Genomic DNA, 16,062 nt, shown 5'->3' on the forward strand with positions numbered 1-16,062 from the left:
TAATCTTTCTCTCTGGCTGCCCTTAGTATTTTCTCCTTCATTTCAACCCTGGTGAATTTGACAATTATGTGCCTTGGAGTTGCTCTTCTTGAGGAATATCTTTGTGGTGTTCTCTGTATTACCTGGAGTTGAATATTATCCTGCCTTACTAAGTTGGGAAAATTTTCCTGAATAATATCCTGAAGCATATTTTCCAGCTTGGATTCATTCTCTTCGTCACATTCAGGTACACCTATCAAGCGTAGATTAGGTCTTTTCACATAGTCCCATATTTCTTGGAGACTTTGCTTGTTCCTTTTTATCCTTTTTTCTCTAATCTTGTCTTCTAGTTTTATTTCATTGAGTTGGTCTTCGACCTCTGATATCCTTTCTTCTGCTTGATCAATTCGGCTGTTAAAACTTGTGCATACTTGACGTAGTTCTCGTATTGTGTTTTTCAGCTCCATCAATTCACTTATTTTCCTCTCTAAATTTTGTATTCTTGTTGACATTTCGTCAAACCTTTTTTCAAAGTTCTTAGTTTCTTTAGATTGTGTTAGAACAAGTTCTTTTAATTCACCAAAGTTTCTTTTTTTTTTTTTTTTTTTTGAGACGGAGTTTCGCTCTTGTTACCCAGGCTGGAGTGCAATGGCGCGATCTCTGCTCACCGCAACCTCCGCCTCCTGGGCTCAGGCAATTCTCCTGCCTCAGCCTCCTGAGTAGCTGGGATTACAGGCACGCGCCACCATGCCCAGATAATTTTTTTTGTATTTTTAGTAGAGACGGGGTTTCACCATGTTGACCAGGATGGTCTCGATCTTTCGACCTCGTGATCCACCCGCCTCGGCCTCCCAAAGTGCTGGGATTACAGGCTTGAGCCACCGCGCCCGGCCTACCAAAGTTTCTTATTATCCACAGTTTGAAGCCTGCTTCTGTAATTGGAACAGACTCGTTCTCCATCAAGCCTTGTTTCGTTGCTGATGAGGAACTGGAATCCCCTGCTAAGGGAGAGGCATTCTGATCTTGGGTATTCTCAGCCTTTTTTGACTGTTTTCTTCCCTTCGTTGTAGATTTATCCATTTGTGATCTTTATAATTACCGTCTTTGTAATTGGGTTTCTGAGTGGACGTCCAACTTACTGATTCTCAGCGCCAAAATCTGAGCAACCCACTGCGCCGACTAAATCAGTGGCATTAAGATTGATGGTGCTTTTCTGACTCTGCACCAAGAACCGACGCTCCGAGGCGCCGGCAAAACCGCCTCGCTGGTCACAAGAGTCGTGCTGGCGACCTGTGGGGCTCCTCCGCTGGGAATCTCCTGGTGCGTGAGCAATAAGAATTCATGTGAAGGTGTGGCATCCTCTCGTTCTTTGCGTTTTCACTGGGAGCTACAATCCCGAGCTGCTAGTGATCAGCCATCTTGGATCTCTCTCCTGCAGTTGTCTTTCTCTGTGTGACCCAGCAGTAGGGAGGTTGTCAGTCCCTTGCCAGGGCATCAGGAGGAAGTCTCTTTGCTCTTTAATCTCCTATGCTACAGAGTCTAGAGCTCTTCAAATCCCAAGGGCCAAATGGGTTCAACCCCTGTGTTCAGTATGCACCTTAGCTCTGTGGACTAGAAGACTAGGTCACTGGCACAGGTTAGTGTTGCCCTTTCTCCCTGGACTTCATGGATCTCTGTGGTCCAAGTGCTTTCTAACTCTGGTTCCCAAATTCTTTTCTGTTTCAAGAGGGAGAAGATCTTTTTTCTTTTTCTTTTGAGACGGAGTCTCACTCTGTTGCCCTGGCTGGAGTGCAATGGCGTGATCTCGGTTCACTGCAACCTCTGCCTCCTGCCTTAGCCTTCTGAGTAGCTGGGATTACAGGCATGCACCACCACACCTGGCTACTAAAAATGTAGAGACGGGGTTTTACCATGTTGGTCAGGCTAGTCTCGAACTCCTGATATCAGGTGATCTGCCTGCCTTGGCCTCCCATAGTGCTGGTATTACAGGCGTGAGCCACTGCACACCGTCAAGAGGGAGAAGATCTTGTACCAACTCTAGGTTTTGACAGAGCTTGAGTCGTCACTCACACCCTATGGACCCATCCTACCTGTTCACCTAGAAATGGGTTGGAGTTCAGAATGGAGAGGAGTGGGGTCACGTTCAAGCTACCATCTGCCCATGATATGCATCTGTATTACCAGCCTGTTTGGAAGGACCCCAAATGGCTTAGCAGCTTTTCTTTCTCTATTATTGAATGAACTAAACGAACTAAAGGCTCACTTAAAGATATGCTGTTTGTCTCCACCAAATCCCTGTTCTGAACAACTACATTGCTCCAAGGAAAGTCTGAGGGACCTTCTCCTCCCTTTCTTTTCCTCATGTTTTTCTCCTTATATGAGTAACAAAGATTAGCCAAGTTCTTACCTAAGCAGAGGTGGTAAGAATTCTTTTCTTTTTTGAGTTTGGACAATATCTTGTACCCATAATTATCTATCGGGAACTGAATTGATTGCCCTAGACAACTACTTTTGTTTCCTTTGGCAGGAAGGCAGCAACAACTCATCTCCAGTGGATTCCGTAAATGCCAAGAGGACAGACTCCTCTTCAGAACATTTCAGTCATTCCTCAAAGTGGCTAGAAGCTTGTCAGCATGAATCAGATGAGCAGCCTCTAGATCCAGTTCCCCAAACTAGCTCTACTCCTAAAATGTTGGAGAAGGCAGTAGAACCACTGGACAATTATATAGTTAAAACCGTCGTCCTTGTACCCTCTCCATTGGGGCAGCAGCAAGACATGACATTTGAGGCCCATTTAGCTACCATGGCAGAGACAGACAGCATATCTTTATATGAACCTTTGAGGCCAGGAGATCTGGTGAGAGAGGAGGCAGCATCCTGCTTGGAAGACAGGTTTTCCGCAGTTGTTGCTGCTGTATCTGAGAAACCTCTCTTGCAGGATTCTCCATCCCATCTCTTAGAGTATCCATCAAATGCCTGTTCTGAACAACTGTATTGCTCCAAGGAAAGCCCGAGGGACAGCAGGACTGAGGCTGTGCCTGAAGACTTAGTACCTTCTGAAAGTAACGCCTTCTTGCCTTCCTCCGTTCTCCGGCTTTCCCCTTCAACTGCCTTGGCAGCAGATATCCCTGTCAATCATGTGGACCCAGAGGAGGAAATTACAGAGCATGGAGCTGTAGGGGAAAGAGAAATGAGCTTTCCCACACACCCTGAGGAGTTTGAATTGGGAGATCAAGCACTTGTCTCAAATGTGGAAGATATTCCATCCACATGCCTGACACCAAATCTAGTAGAAATGGAATCCCAAGCAGCTCCAGGTCCAGCAGTAGATGTTGGTAGGATTCTTGGCTCTGATACAGAGCCTTGGACATCCCCATTGGCCTGGCTGGAAAAAGGTGTAAATACCTCAGTTATGCTAGGAAATCTCCACCAAAGCTTATCTCTTCCCTTGATGCTTCGGGATGCTGCAGTTGGCACTACCCCTTTCTCTACTTGCTCGGTGGGGACTTGGTTTACTCCCTCAGCACCACAGGAAAAGAGTACAGACACATCCGAGACAGGCCTGGTTGGCCCCAAGGACAGTACTTCTGAGACAGAGCAGCTCCTGTGTGGGTAAGTGCCCCTATGTCCTTTTGCCTCTTGAGCTCCATTACCCTGGACCTTCCCCTCCCTTGCTTTTCCTCATGTTCTTCTCTTTCTGCTGCAGCCGGCCTCCAGATCTGACTGCCTTATCTCGACATGACTTAGAAGATAACCTGCTGAGCTCTCTTGTCATTCTGGAGGTTCTTTCCCACCAGCTTCGGGACTGGAAGAGCCGGCTGGCTGTCCCTCACGTAGAAACCCAGGACAGTAGCACACAGACTGACACATCTCCCAGTGGGGTAAGAAGGTTATTCTCAAAGTTTGAAGGATTCCGGTGGGCTCTCTTCCTTGGAACTTCAGCTGAGAAGCGGCCAGAGGGCAAAGGGGACTCCTATCACAGACTTATTCTTAGAACATTTGTAAAAGCTGAGGATCTGGGCACGCATGGTGGCTGATGCCTGTAATCCCACTGCTTTGGGAAGCCAAGATAGGAGGATTGCCTGAGACCAGGCATTTAAAATCAACTTGGGCAACATAGTAAGATCCCATCTCTATAAAAGATTAAAAAAAAAAAAATCACCTGGATATGGTTTTGCATACCTCACTACTCAGGAGGTTGAGGTAGGAGGATCATTTGAGCTCAGGAGGTTGAGGCTGCAGTGAGCTATGATCATGTCACTGTACTCCAACCTGGGCAAGAGAGTGAGACCCCGTCTCTTAAAACAAACAAAAAAGCTAAAGATCTGGAAAATCCCCTTAAAGCTGGGGGTACTCACTATGCCCCTGGGGTACATTAACACTTTCCAAAGGAGTGCAAGCAAGGAAGGTTTTAAAGGAGTTGGTTTTTAGATCCTCATTTTTCACATGTATTCTTTTTCTTTTTTTTACATTGGTAGACTGTATTTAATATTTTAAGAAAAATTATGAATAAGCCTAAAATATTTTAAAAATAATTTTTATTTTTTGTGGTTACAGAGTAGGTATGTATATTTATGGGGACCATGAGATGTTTTGGTATAGGCATGCAATAGTTAATAATCACGTCATGGAAAATTGAGTATCTGTATCTGTCCCCTCAAGCATTTATCCTTTGTGTTACAAACAATCCAATTATACTATTTTAGTTCTTTTTAAATGTACGATTACTATTTAATGTAGTCACCCTGTTGTCCTATCAAATATTAGGCCTTATTCATTCATTCTCATTATTCATATGTATTCTTTATTGTTTTTCTTTCCTACTTCTCCATTCTCAATTGCCTGATTGTCTATGCCCACTTTATTAAAGAAGAACATACTTTCTTTTTTTTTCTTTTGAGACAGAGTCTTGCTCGGTCATCCAGGCTGGAGTGCAGTAGTGTGATCTCAGGTCACTGCAACCTCTGCCTCCTGGGATCAAGCCGTCCTCCCACTTCAGCCATTGCGCTCAGCCTCCCTTCTTCTGCTTCTTATTTCTATTGTTTATGTGAAGAGGATTTCTCAGTGTTTACATCTATTAGAATGGAAAGGGGTCAGCTGGCATGGTGGCTCATGCCTGTAATCCCAATACTTAGGGAGGGTGAGGTCAGAGGATCACTTGAGCTCAGGAGTTCGAGACCAAACTGGGAAACATAGTGAAACCTCATCTCTACAAAAAATACAAAAATTAGCTGGGTACGGTGGTGTGTACCTGTAGTCCCAGCTACTCGGGAGGCTAAGGTGAAGGATCACTTGAGCCCAGGAGTTCAAGGCTGCAGTGAACTGAAATCTTGCCACTGCACTCCAACCTGGGTGACAGAGCCAGACCCCTGCCTCAGAAAACAAGAGTCACTGGGCTCAGTGGCTCACGCCTGTAATCCCAGCACTTTGGGAGGCCGAGTCGGGCAGATTATGAGGTAAGGAGTTCAAGAACAGCCTGACCCAATATGGTGAAATTCTTCTCTACGAAAAATACAAAAATTAGCCGGTTTGGTGGCGCACATCGATAGTCCAAGCTACAGGGGAGGCTGAGGCAGGAGAATCATTTGAACCCGGGAGGCAGAGGTTGTAGTGAGCCAGCATCATGCCACTGCACTTCAGCCTGGGTGACAGAGACTCCATCTCAAAAAAAAGATAAAAAATTAAAAAAAAAAAAAAGAATTATATTACAGTGACTACTATAAAACTGATTTAAATATTTCTCTATCCAAAAGAAAGCTTTTTCACTTAAAGTCTTCCGATCAAAGTAATTTAAAGGAAATTTTAATTTAAATTCAGGTGAACTTTTGTTGTTGTTGCAGTGATGATGGTTAGTAACAGATTTTATTTTTATTTTATCGCCCAGGCTAGAGTGCCATGTTGCAATCAGGGCTCACTGAAACTTCAGCTTTTTTGGTTCAGGTGATCCTCCCACCTCAGCCTCCTGGGTAGCCCTAACTCTACTAAAAATATACAAATTAGGTGGGTGTGGTGGTGCATGTGTGTAATCCCAGCTACTTGGGAGGCTGAGGCATAAGAATTGCTTGCACCCCTGTAATCCCAGCTACTCAGGAGGCTGAGGCAGGAGAATTGCTTGAACCCAGGAGGCAGAGGTTGCGGTGAGCCGAGATCGCACCATTGCACTCCAGCCTGGGTAACAAGAGTGAAACTCCGTCTCAAAAAAAAAAAAAAAAAAAAAAAGAATTGCTTGTACCTGGGAGGTAGAGGTTTCAGTGAACTGAAATTGTGCCACTGCACTCCATCCTGGACAATAGAGCAAGACTCTGTCTCAAAAACGAAACAAGGAACAACTCTGTTTTTCTGGCCAGATAACTAATAAACTTCAGCATCTTAAGGAGAGCCAAGAGATGGGACAAACTCTACAGCAGGCCAGAAATGTCATGGTAAGTGACGATTGACCTTATACCACCACAGGGTCTCCTGTGAAGTTCAAGAATGGAGAATCCTGAGTGGTTAATAGATGGTGATACTAAGCCGTGGTGGCAAAGGGAGGTTTCCAAACCTTTGTAAAGTACATCTCCTTATGGGGAGCTTGGAATTGGGGTCAGCGGTTTTCCTCCCTAGTGCCCCATTTCCTGCATAGTGACTTTATTTGATCTCATCTACTCGTCTTTTTCTCTGTAGCAATCATGGGTGCTCATCTCTAAAGAGCTGATATCCTTGCTTCACCTATCCTTGCTGCATTTAGAAGAAGATAAAACTACTGTGAGTCAGGAGGTAAGCAGCATGAAGATAGAGGTAGAGGCCTCTGGTGGGACTAAAAGCCATAAAGAGGAACCATACACAGCATCTGATTCTTATCGTGTAGTCTCGGTGTACAGAAACCCTGGTCTCTTGCTGTTTTGATTTGCTGAAGAAATTGAGGACAAAGCTCCAGAGCCTCAAAGCAGAAAGGGAGGAAGCAAGGCACAGAGAGGAAATGGCTCTCAGAGGCAAGGATGCGGTAAGGTGCCAGGCATTTGTTTTTTGATTGGGAGGTTTCCATCTCAAGGTTCCTGTAGAAATACAAACGCAGTTGAGACACAGATGGGGGCCTAAGAACTGCCTGCCCTGAGGAGTAAAGAACTGATATACTGAGGTGTTGGATGGTTACAGCTTTTTGTGCTGGCTCCCCTGTTGCCCACTGTGTCCTTGCAACCTCTTCCCTCAATAGGCAGAGACAGTGCTGGAGGCTTTCTGTGCACACGCCAGCCAGCGCATCAGCCAGCTGGAACAGGACCTAGCATCCATGCGGGAATTCAGGGGGCTTCTGAAAGACACCCAGACCCAACTGGTAATTTAAGGGCATTTTCTTTCCTGGGGTGTCTGCTGACAGACTGGGAGGGTAGTAGTATACTCCCACTTTGCTGTATCCAAAGGGAAGGGGCTCCTGCCTAGGCAATGTTTCTCTCGTAGGTGAGGCTTCATACTGATCAAGAAGAGCTGGTTCAGCAGACAGTGAATCTTACCTCTACCTTGCAACAGGACTGGATGTCCATTCAACTGGATGTGAGTATTTGGGGCCATCGTAACTAATCCCTTAAATCAAGTCCTGTTAGGAGCCTTGCCTCAAGTGTGCTTTACTGACCTGCTTGCTTTCCCTGATAGTATACAACATGGACAGCTTTGCTGAGTCAGTCTCGACAACTCACAGAGAAACTTACAGTCAAGAGCCGGCAGGCCCTGCAGGAACGTGATGCGGCAATTGAGGAAAAACAGGAGGTGCAAACCAGGAGTGGGGACTACTTAGGCTTGGTTCCCTTTTCTGCAACAGGCCTTTACCCTGGACCTGTTTTCTTTCTACCCTGTGGGTTTGGAGACCAGCCAGGTCCCTTAGCTGTAAGATGGCCTTAAGCCCAGTTTTTTCCTTTGCCCTTCAGCATGTTTATTTCGGCAACTTTTCTCCTGTCTCTACTTTTTTCTGAGGATCAACCCTATTTCCTGGGCAATGTTGATGTCCAGGAGCAAGGTAGTTTTCTATCTTATCCAGAAAGAGAAGCTGGACCAAATCCTGGGATTCTTGATTCAGGAGGAACTATAGGAGAAAAACTATCTTTTATTCCTAGGTTTCCAGGGAGCTGGAACAAGTCTCTGCCCAGTTAGAGGAGTGCAAAGGCCAAATAGAACAACTGGAGTTGGAAAATAGTCGTCTAACAACAGGTGTGTGTGTGTGTGTGTGTGTGTGTGTGTGTGTGTGTGCGTGCATGCATACATGCATGCAAGTAAGCAGTTGAGCCCTGCTAAGGCTTGGAGTGTGGCACTAGAGCAGTGAAGTACTCTGGAGCACTTGCTTTAGAGCAGAAGTTTGGGGAGTTTCTGGCCTGTTGACCGCATGGTGTCATTAGGATACTTTTGATCTAGATCTCCGGGCTCAGCTACAGATTCTGGCCAACATGGACAGCCAGCTAAAAGAGCTACAGAGTCAGCATGCGCATTGTGCCCAGGACCTGTCTGTGAAGGATGAGTTACTCTGCCAGCTTACCCAGAGCAATGAGGAGCAGGCTGCTCAGTGAGTACCTAACGGTATTGTGGCAGTAGGCACCCAGGATTTAGTACTAAATGGGATCTAATATGTGGTCTCTGGCAGATGGCAAAAGGAAGAGATGGCACTAAAACACATGCAGGCAGAACTGCAGCAGCAACAAGCTGTCCTGGCCAAAGAGGTGCGGGACCTGAAAGAGACCTTGGAGGTAAGGAATATGGCTTGGGTCAAGGGAGCTGGTAAACCTCAGGTGTGTGATTCTTGCCTGATAGCATTGATGAGGTTCATGGCTGTGAAATAGAAGAAGCCTCTGTCCCCAGGGCACTGAAATTCTCCTGCCCTCTCTTGCTCCTTCTCTTGTCTTCTCAGTTTGCAGACCAGGAGAATCACGTTGCTCACCTGGAGCTAGGTCAGGTTGAGTGTCAATTGAAAACCACTCTGGAAGTGCTCCGGGAGCGCAGCTTGCAGTGTGAGAACCTCAAGGACACTGTAGAGAACTTAACGTAAGTTCTCTAACTTTCTGTACTTCCCCCCAAGTGCTTATTTGTTTCTCAGGAACACTTCTAGAAGCCGAAATCTCCAAGAAGAGAACTGTGACAGTGTTGAGCCTCGTTTCTTTCCTTTAATGCAGCTTTGTGGGAATTTGGGAGAGGTGTGCAGAGAAGGTAATTTGGTCTTTGGTCATCTTCCCTGTTCCTTATTGCAGGGCTAAACTGGCCAGCACCATAGCAGAGAACCAGGTGCAAGACCTGGAGAAGACACGGCAGTACTCTCAAAAGCTAGGGATGCTGACTGAGCAACTACGGAGCCTGACTCTCTTCCTACAGACAAAACTAAAGGAGAAGGTAGGATCCTGGGGTTCCTTCTCTTCTCTTCCAATAGTATCTTTATTTTGCGGAATAGTCTTCCTCAAACATTACTCTTTTTCTAACCCTGTGACCTTTTCAGTGAGTTTCAGTTACCTACAGGACCTCTTTAGCCTGTTGCTTAAACCTTTCTTCACCTGTCTCCTACTTCCCTATTATGAACCTTTTGCTCCAGCTAGACTGTCTGATGCTATACACATGTCCCCATTTTCATCCCCACAACCCAGACTCAGGTTGTTCCCACATTCATTCTCTTCTTTCTTCAAACTGGAAATACCTTTTCTATTAAAATCCTCCCTTCCGGAATTTCCCTCTCTGGGATCCCCTCCCACAACAGTGTGGGAGCTGGCTTTCTTTCTCTCCATACTTCTCTCTCTCTCTCTACCTAATAAATTGCTTTTCTGCAAAAACAAACAAACAAACAAACAAACAAACAAACAAAAAAACTCCCTTCCAATCTGGGCAACATGGCGAAACCCATCTCTACAAAAAATACAGAAATGAGCCCAGGTGTAGTGTTACGTACCTGTAGTCCCAGCTATCTGGGAGGCTGAGGTGGGAGGATCACCTGAGCTTGGGAAGTTGAGGCTGCAGTGACCCATGATCATACCTGGCTAATTTTTTGTATCACTGCACTCTATTGAGAGTGAATCCCTGTCCCCCTAAAAAAAGAAATCTTCCCTGGTTTACGTTCTTCTTTGAAATGTTTCCAAATCGAACCACGTGGACCCAGGGATCTTTTTTTCTGCCATATTTATCATTTTTCATGAATTTACTTTTTTTTTTTTTGTATTTATATTAATTTTCCTTGGATACATGGTCTCTTCAACCAGACTTTGTTTCTTTTTTTTTTTTTTTTTTGAGACGGAGTCTCACTCTGTCTCCAGGCTGGAGTGCAGTGGCCCGATCTTGGCTCACTGCAACCTCCACCTCCCAGATTCAAGCAATTCTTCTGCCTCAGCCTCCTGATTAGCTGGGACTACAGGCATGCACTGCCATGCCTGGCTAATTTTTGTATTTTTAGTAAAGAGGGGTTTCACCATGTTGGTCAGGCTGGTCTTGAACTCCCAACCTCAGGTGATCCGCCCACCTTGGCCTCCAAAGTGCTTGGATTACAGGTGTGAGCCACCACGCCCAGCCTTTTTTTTTTTTTTTTTTTTTTTAATAGCCTTCTCTGCACTAGCCAGGATAATCTTGCTCTCTTGACCTTGCAATCCACCTGCCTCGGCCTCCCAAAGTGCTGGGATTACAGGCGTAAGCCACCATGTCCAGCCAGACTATGTTTCAAGAAAGCAGAAACGTAGCCTCCCCGAAGTGTACACTAAACAATAAGTGGTTGATATCATTCAGAATATACAGTTAATTAGCTTATTCAGCAGATAAAGGTACAACAAATATCCTAAAATCTGGAAACTGCTTATGACCTGATCCTCTTCCCCAACTGGGTGCTAAGTGCAGGAAATGCCAACAAAGCTACAGTTTAGCATGGAAGACAAACAGATGTAAACTTGTCATCTTGACTTATGATCACGATGGTAGGTCTGCATGGACCTCTGTGAGAGATAGAGAGGGGAGAACCACTTCAACCTTGAGAATTAGGATGCCTTCTCAAAGCAGCTGACCTTGGGTATAGTCTTGAGGTTTAAAGTTTGTGGGGCAGGGGTGGATATTTAGGAAGATCCACTAGGCAGAGGGAGCAGTGTATGAAAGTTTCATCTGGCCAGGCGCGGTGGCTCACGCCTGTAATACTAGCACTTTGGGAGGCCAAGATGGGTGGATCACCTGAGGTCAGGAGTTCAAGACCAGCCTGGCCATCATGGTGAAACCCATCTTTTTAAAAATAAAAAAATAAAAAAAATTTCATCTGACTACATATGAGAGTCATATGTAGAAAGTCATATACATAGTACATGATGTGTCCTTTTTTTTTTTTTCCCCCTTTGGCAATAGAAGATTCCCAAACTATTTTTCTTCTTCTTCTTTTTTTCTTCTTGATGTGTTCTTTTTTGTAGTGTCTACCTTATAAGGCCTAGGTTAGGTGCTGGGACTAGAAGATGAACAGGGCAAGACGGAATTCATATGGAACGCAGCAAGTCTGCGGAATGGGAAGCAGCTCTTCATGGCTGCAGTGTGGGAGCTATGTGGGGCAAGGCAGGAGGCAACACTAGAGAAGTAAGCAAGAGGCCAGATTTTGAAGGCTTGAAATAATGGCAGTTTTATAGGCAGTAGAAAGAAGAGAATGGAGTGAATGGATTCAACGGATATTTAGGAAGTAGACGCAGTAGAACTTTAGGACCAATTTGATGTAAGAGTAAGGCAGAAGAGTGAATGATGATCCTTAGATTGCTAGAAAGATGGTGACACTTGGCGCCAGGACTTTGGGGGGCTGAGGTGGGTGTATCACCTGAGGTCAGGAGTTCAAGACTAGCCTGGCCAACATGGTGAAACCCCGTCTCTACTAAAAATACAGAGAAATTAGCTGGGCATGGTGGAAGGTGCCTGTAATCCCAGCAACTTGGGAGGCTGAGGCAGGAGAATCGCATGAACTCGGGAGGCAGAGGTTGCAGTGAAATCTTGCCATTTCACTCCAGCCTGGGCAACAAGAGCAAAACTCTGTCTCAAAAAAAAAAAAGTAAAGAAAAAAAAAAAAGTAAAGAAAAAAAAAAAAGTAAAGAAAGATGTTGACACTCTTCTTCAGAACTGAGGCCAGCAAGCTTTTCCTATAAATGGCCATATAATAAGTATTTTTTGGCTTTTTGGGCCATATGGTCTCTGTCTCAACTACTCAACTGTGCCTTTGTAGTTCAAGAGCAGCCATAGACGATGTGTAAATGAATGGGTCTGGCTGCATTCCAGGCAAAAACAGTTGGCAGGCTAGATTTGACCTGTAGGCCTTTGCTAGCCTTCCCTCCCCCTACAAATACAGGAGTAGGAACAGACTTCTGATAGGGTGGCACAGGGAAAATGGTGAACTCAGCTTTTTTTTTTTTTTTTTTTTTTGAGACGGAGTTTCGCTCTTGTTACCCAGGCTGGAGTGCAATGGCGCAATCTCGGCTCACCGCAACCTCCGCCTCCTGGGCTCAGGCAATTCTCCTGCCTCAGCCTCCTGAGTAGCTGGGATTACAGGCACACGCCACCATGCCCAGCTAATTTTTTGCACCTTTAGTAGAGACGGGGTTTCACCATGTTGACCAGGATGGTCTCGATCTCTCGACCTCGTGATCCACCCGCCTCGGCCTCCCAAAGTGCTGGGATTACAGGCTTGAGCCACCGCGCCCGGCCTGAACTCAGCTTTATACTAAGTTGACAGATCGACTGTGGAACCTTCTGGTAGATTCTTCACAGGCAGTTAGCCTTTGAGTCTGCAGACTGGGAAAAAATCCAGTTGATAGATTGAAGATTCATTCATGTGGAAGGGAAGTTTGAAGTAGATGTTTTTGTGGTACTCCCGGGGTAAGGCCATGCTGGGAATGAATTAGAGTAAATTTAGGGCCAGGGACTAAACCCAGAGGATCCAACAGTTAAGGAAGGACCTGTGGATAGAGAAGAAATAACCAGAAAAGTGTGAGGCCTGCCTTTAAGGGAGAGAGACTCATGTCCTGGAAGCTAAGAAAAACAAGTTTCTAAAAGAACAATGTGGTCATCAATATCAAATATGTCAGGTAAAACAAGAGCTGAAATGTATGCGTCGAATTTGAAAGTAAGGCTGCCATTGGTGAACCAAATGACAATGATTTAAATGGAATGATGGGGCAGAAACTTGAGTGTAGTGGGCTGGGGAGTCAATAGATGACGAGAATTATAAGCAAGACGTACAGGCTCCTTTTCTTCCCCTTCCCCTTCCCTTTCCCCTTCCCCTTCCCCATTCCTTCCTTTCCTTTCCTTTCCTTTTTCCTTTCTTTTCTTTTTTTTGAGATGGAGTCTCACTCTGTCTCCCAGGTTGGAGTGCAGTGGCACGATGTCGGCTCACTGCAACCTCCACCTCCTGGGTTCCAGCGATTCTCCTGCCTCAGCCTCCCGAGTAGCTGCAACTACAGGTGCGTGCCACCGTGCCCAGCTAATTTTTGTATTTTTAGTAGAGACAGGGTTTCACCATATTGGCCAGGCTGGTCTTGAACACCTGACCTCGTGATCCGCCCACCTAAGCTTCCCCAAGTGCTGGTATTACTGGCGTGAGCCACCGCGCCTGGCTCACTCCTTCCTTGCTTCCCTTTTTTCCTTCCCTCCCTCTCTCCCTCCCTCCCTTCCTTTCTGGAATGAAAAGGAGTAGCTAAAAGGGGATTTAAGGTAAGAAGAAGGGTTTTTTTTTATTATTTTTATTTTTATTTTTTGGTTTTGTTTAGGTTTGTTTTTAAAATACCGTTTTTTGGGAGAGGCTTAAGAATATAAACATGTTTGGGGAAAGGTACTAATGGGGAAGTGGAAGATGGAGAATTGAGGTAATAGGTGGGACAGCATTTTGAAGGAGATGGCTGGGAGTTACCTGGAAGCCCAGGAGTTCACTAGACCTGAGCAGCAGCTATTTTTTCTTTTTTGCCCTTAGACTGAACAAGAGACCCTTCTGCTGAGCACGGTCTGTGCTCCCACCCAGGAACACCCTCTGCCCAATGACAGCACCTTCTTGGGAAGCATCTTGACAGCAGTGGTAGCTGAAGGTTAAAGGTCCTGGGATTTGGGGGTGGGAAAGTTGTGACTGTTGTCAATATCTTCAGCTGTTGAAGATGCCCATCAGTAGGCTTCTCTGTCTTTCCCTGGCTTCCATTATGGTAGACCCCTGACTGGGTCACCAGAGGGGCCCTCTCCCATGGTTGGTTTTTCTCGTAGAGCCGGAATCAGCTCCTGTGCCCTTGCTTGGAAGTTATAAGAGTGCTTTCACCCGAGTAGCATCAATGGTTTCCCTTCAGCCTGCAGGTTAGGAGTGGCTCCGGGGATCCTGCCTCATTTCTAGAAAATCTGGTGGTGATGAGTAAAGATGAAAGCAGTGAGAAGTGCTTTGCTCTAAAAACCTCAATTCTACTTGGGCTCATTTTATTTCTGCCTTCTGGGATCTGTAATGTTCCAGACATACAAATCCTGTGGGTGGGGAACACGGATAAGAGTTGTAGAAATGATGGCTATACACTCCTTCCTTCCAGGGCTGGAAGGCTACATCTCTATCTGGGACTTTCTCTTTCAGAGACCCCGGGCATGGAGGAGAGCCTGGCAGAAATGAGTATTATGACTACTGAGCTTCAGAGTCTTTGTTCCCTGCTACAAGAGTCTAAAGAAGAAGCCATCAGGACTCTGCAGCGAAAAATGTGAGTGGGATGCAGCTTTGGTGACAGAGGGACAGTGACAAAGCCTCTTATGCATGCCAAGGGTCCAGCTGGCCCCTGAGAGGACAGGAATGTTGCTGAATTCTTCCCTCCTCCAGTTGTGAGCTGCAGGCCAGGCTGCAGGCCGAGGAAGAGCAGTATCAGGAAGCCCAGAAGGCAAAGGAAGCAGACATAGAGAAGCTGAACCAGGCCTTGTGCTTGCGCTACAAGGTGAAGGAGGGACCTAGAAGTGGGGCGATGAAGAACTGGGGCAGCTCTACTGGCCTACTGGGACCCATTATCTCTCCAGGAATCTGGGTGGTAGGGATTTTCCAACCACTGCCCTAGTTTTGCCCTTCCTGGGGTCAGACATTTCACACATCAGCTATGGGCTGACCTACCTTCCCAGGCAGACCCAGGAGAAAAGTCAGGAACTCTAGCAGAACTCTCCCAACACTGAAATGTGCCTTGCCTGACTTGGCCCTGGAGGAAGAATTGGAGTGATACCATTTGGTCTCATGTGGGCTCAGCATGGGTCAGGCACTCTCTCCTATCTCCTGGCAAGGGCTCTGAAGAAACCAGCTCTCCCTGTGTCTTCTCACCTTCCTTTCCCTCACAGAATGAAAAGGAACTCCAGGAAGTGATACAGCAGCAGAATGAGAAGATCCTAGAACAGATAGACAAGAGTGGCGAGCTCATAGTATGTTCATCATGACCAGGCCTTTGCCTTCTGTGTTACTGGTAGCCAGGATCCCAAATATGAGAAGTGGATTCCTGGTTTACCTATGTTCACCACATGTTGTCTGTCCTTCTTATGTCCTATTGGACACCTCTCCATTCTCATTCCCAGAGCCTTAGAGAGGAGGTGACTCACCTTACCCGCTCACTTCGGCGTGCGGAGACAGAGACCAAAGTGCTCCAAGAGGCCCTGGCAGGCCAGCTGGACTCCAACTGCCAGCCCATGGCCACCAGTTGGATCCAGGAGAAAGTGTGGCTCTCTCAGGAGGTAACTCAGAGTTAACAGAGGAGCTGGGCAGCAGGTGGGAACCCCAGGCTGTACCCCTGTTGATCTGGACATATTTCTAGGTGGACAAACTAAGAGTGATGTTCTTGGAGATGAAAAATGAGAAGGAAAAACTCATGATCAAGTTCCAGAGCCATGTAAGAATGTCCATGCCATTCCAGGGCTATTTCCTACCTTTGTTAACAAATGCCCTGCCATGTTTCCCCTGTCCTACCAAGCTTTTCTTGTTCTTTTAAGCATAGGACTTATGAAATCTGTTTGCTTTCTAGAGAAATATCCTAGAGGAGAATCTTCGGCGCTCTGACAAGGAATTAGAAAAACTAGATGACATTGTTCAGCATATTTATAAGGTATAGGAACAAGGGAGATGATACAACTAAGCCACCTGGTACAAGGCCT

At 46.0% G+C, this 16,062-nt stretch overlaps 1 protein-coding gene across 1 annotated transcript in view; it reads left to right on the forward strand.

The window, feature by feature from the left end:
• SPAG5 (sperm associated antigen 5) overlaps positions 1-16,062 on the forward strand; it is a 31,443-nt gene that overhangs the window by 14,397 nt on the left and 984 nt on the right. The window contains exons 4-24 of the mRNA XM_003931424.3: positions 2,507-3,591; positions 3,686-3,860; positions 6,327-6,401; positions 6,643-6,735; positions 6,827-6,961; positions 7,172-7,291; positions 7,414-7,506; positions 7,606-7,719; positions 8,064-8,157; positions 8,359-8,506; positions 8,585-8,687; positions 8,849-8,982; positions 9,186-9,324; positions 13,889-14,000; positions 14,170-14,256; positions 14,522-14,642; positions 14,759-14,870; positions 15,259-15,339; positions 15,490-15,645; positions 15,726-15,800; positions 15,933-16,013. Of these exons, the coding sequence (XP_003931473.2) occupies positions 2,507-3,591; positions 3,686-3,860; positions 6,327-6,401; positions 6,643-6,735; positions 6,827-6,961; positions 7,172-7,291; positions 7,414-7,506; positions 7,606-7,719; positions 8,064-8,157; positions 8,359-8,506; positions 8,585-8,687; positions 8,849-8,982; positions 9,186-9,324; positions 13,889-14,000; positions 14,170-14,256; positions 14,522-14,642; positions 14,759-14,870; positions 15,259-15,339; positions 15,490-15,645; positions 15,726-15,800; positions 15,933-16,013 (3,333 nt within the window). The remainder of the gene's footprint in view (positions 1-2,506; positions 3,592-3,685; positions 3,861-6,326; positions 6,402-6,642; positions 6,736-6,826; positions 6,962-7,171; positions 7,292-7,413; positions 7,507-7,605; positions 7,720-8,063; positions 8,158-8,358; positions 8,507-8,584; positions 8,688-8,848; positions 8,983-9,185; positions 9,325-13,888; positions 14,001-14,169; positions 14,257-14,521; positions 14,643-14,758; positions 14,871-15,258; positions 15,340-15,489; positions 15,646-15,725; positions 15,801-15,932; positions 16,014-16,062) is intronic.

The sequence above is a fragment of the Saimiri boliviensis genome, chromosome 17, assembly GCF_048565385.1.
Source record: "Saimiri boliviensis isolate mSaiBol1 chromosome 17, mSaiBol1.pri, whole genome shotgun sequence".
Classification (NCBI taxonomy): domain Eukaryota; kingdom Metazoa; phylum Chordata; class Mammalia; order Primates; family Cebidae; genus Saimiri; species Saimiri boliviensis.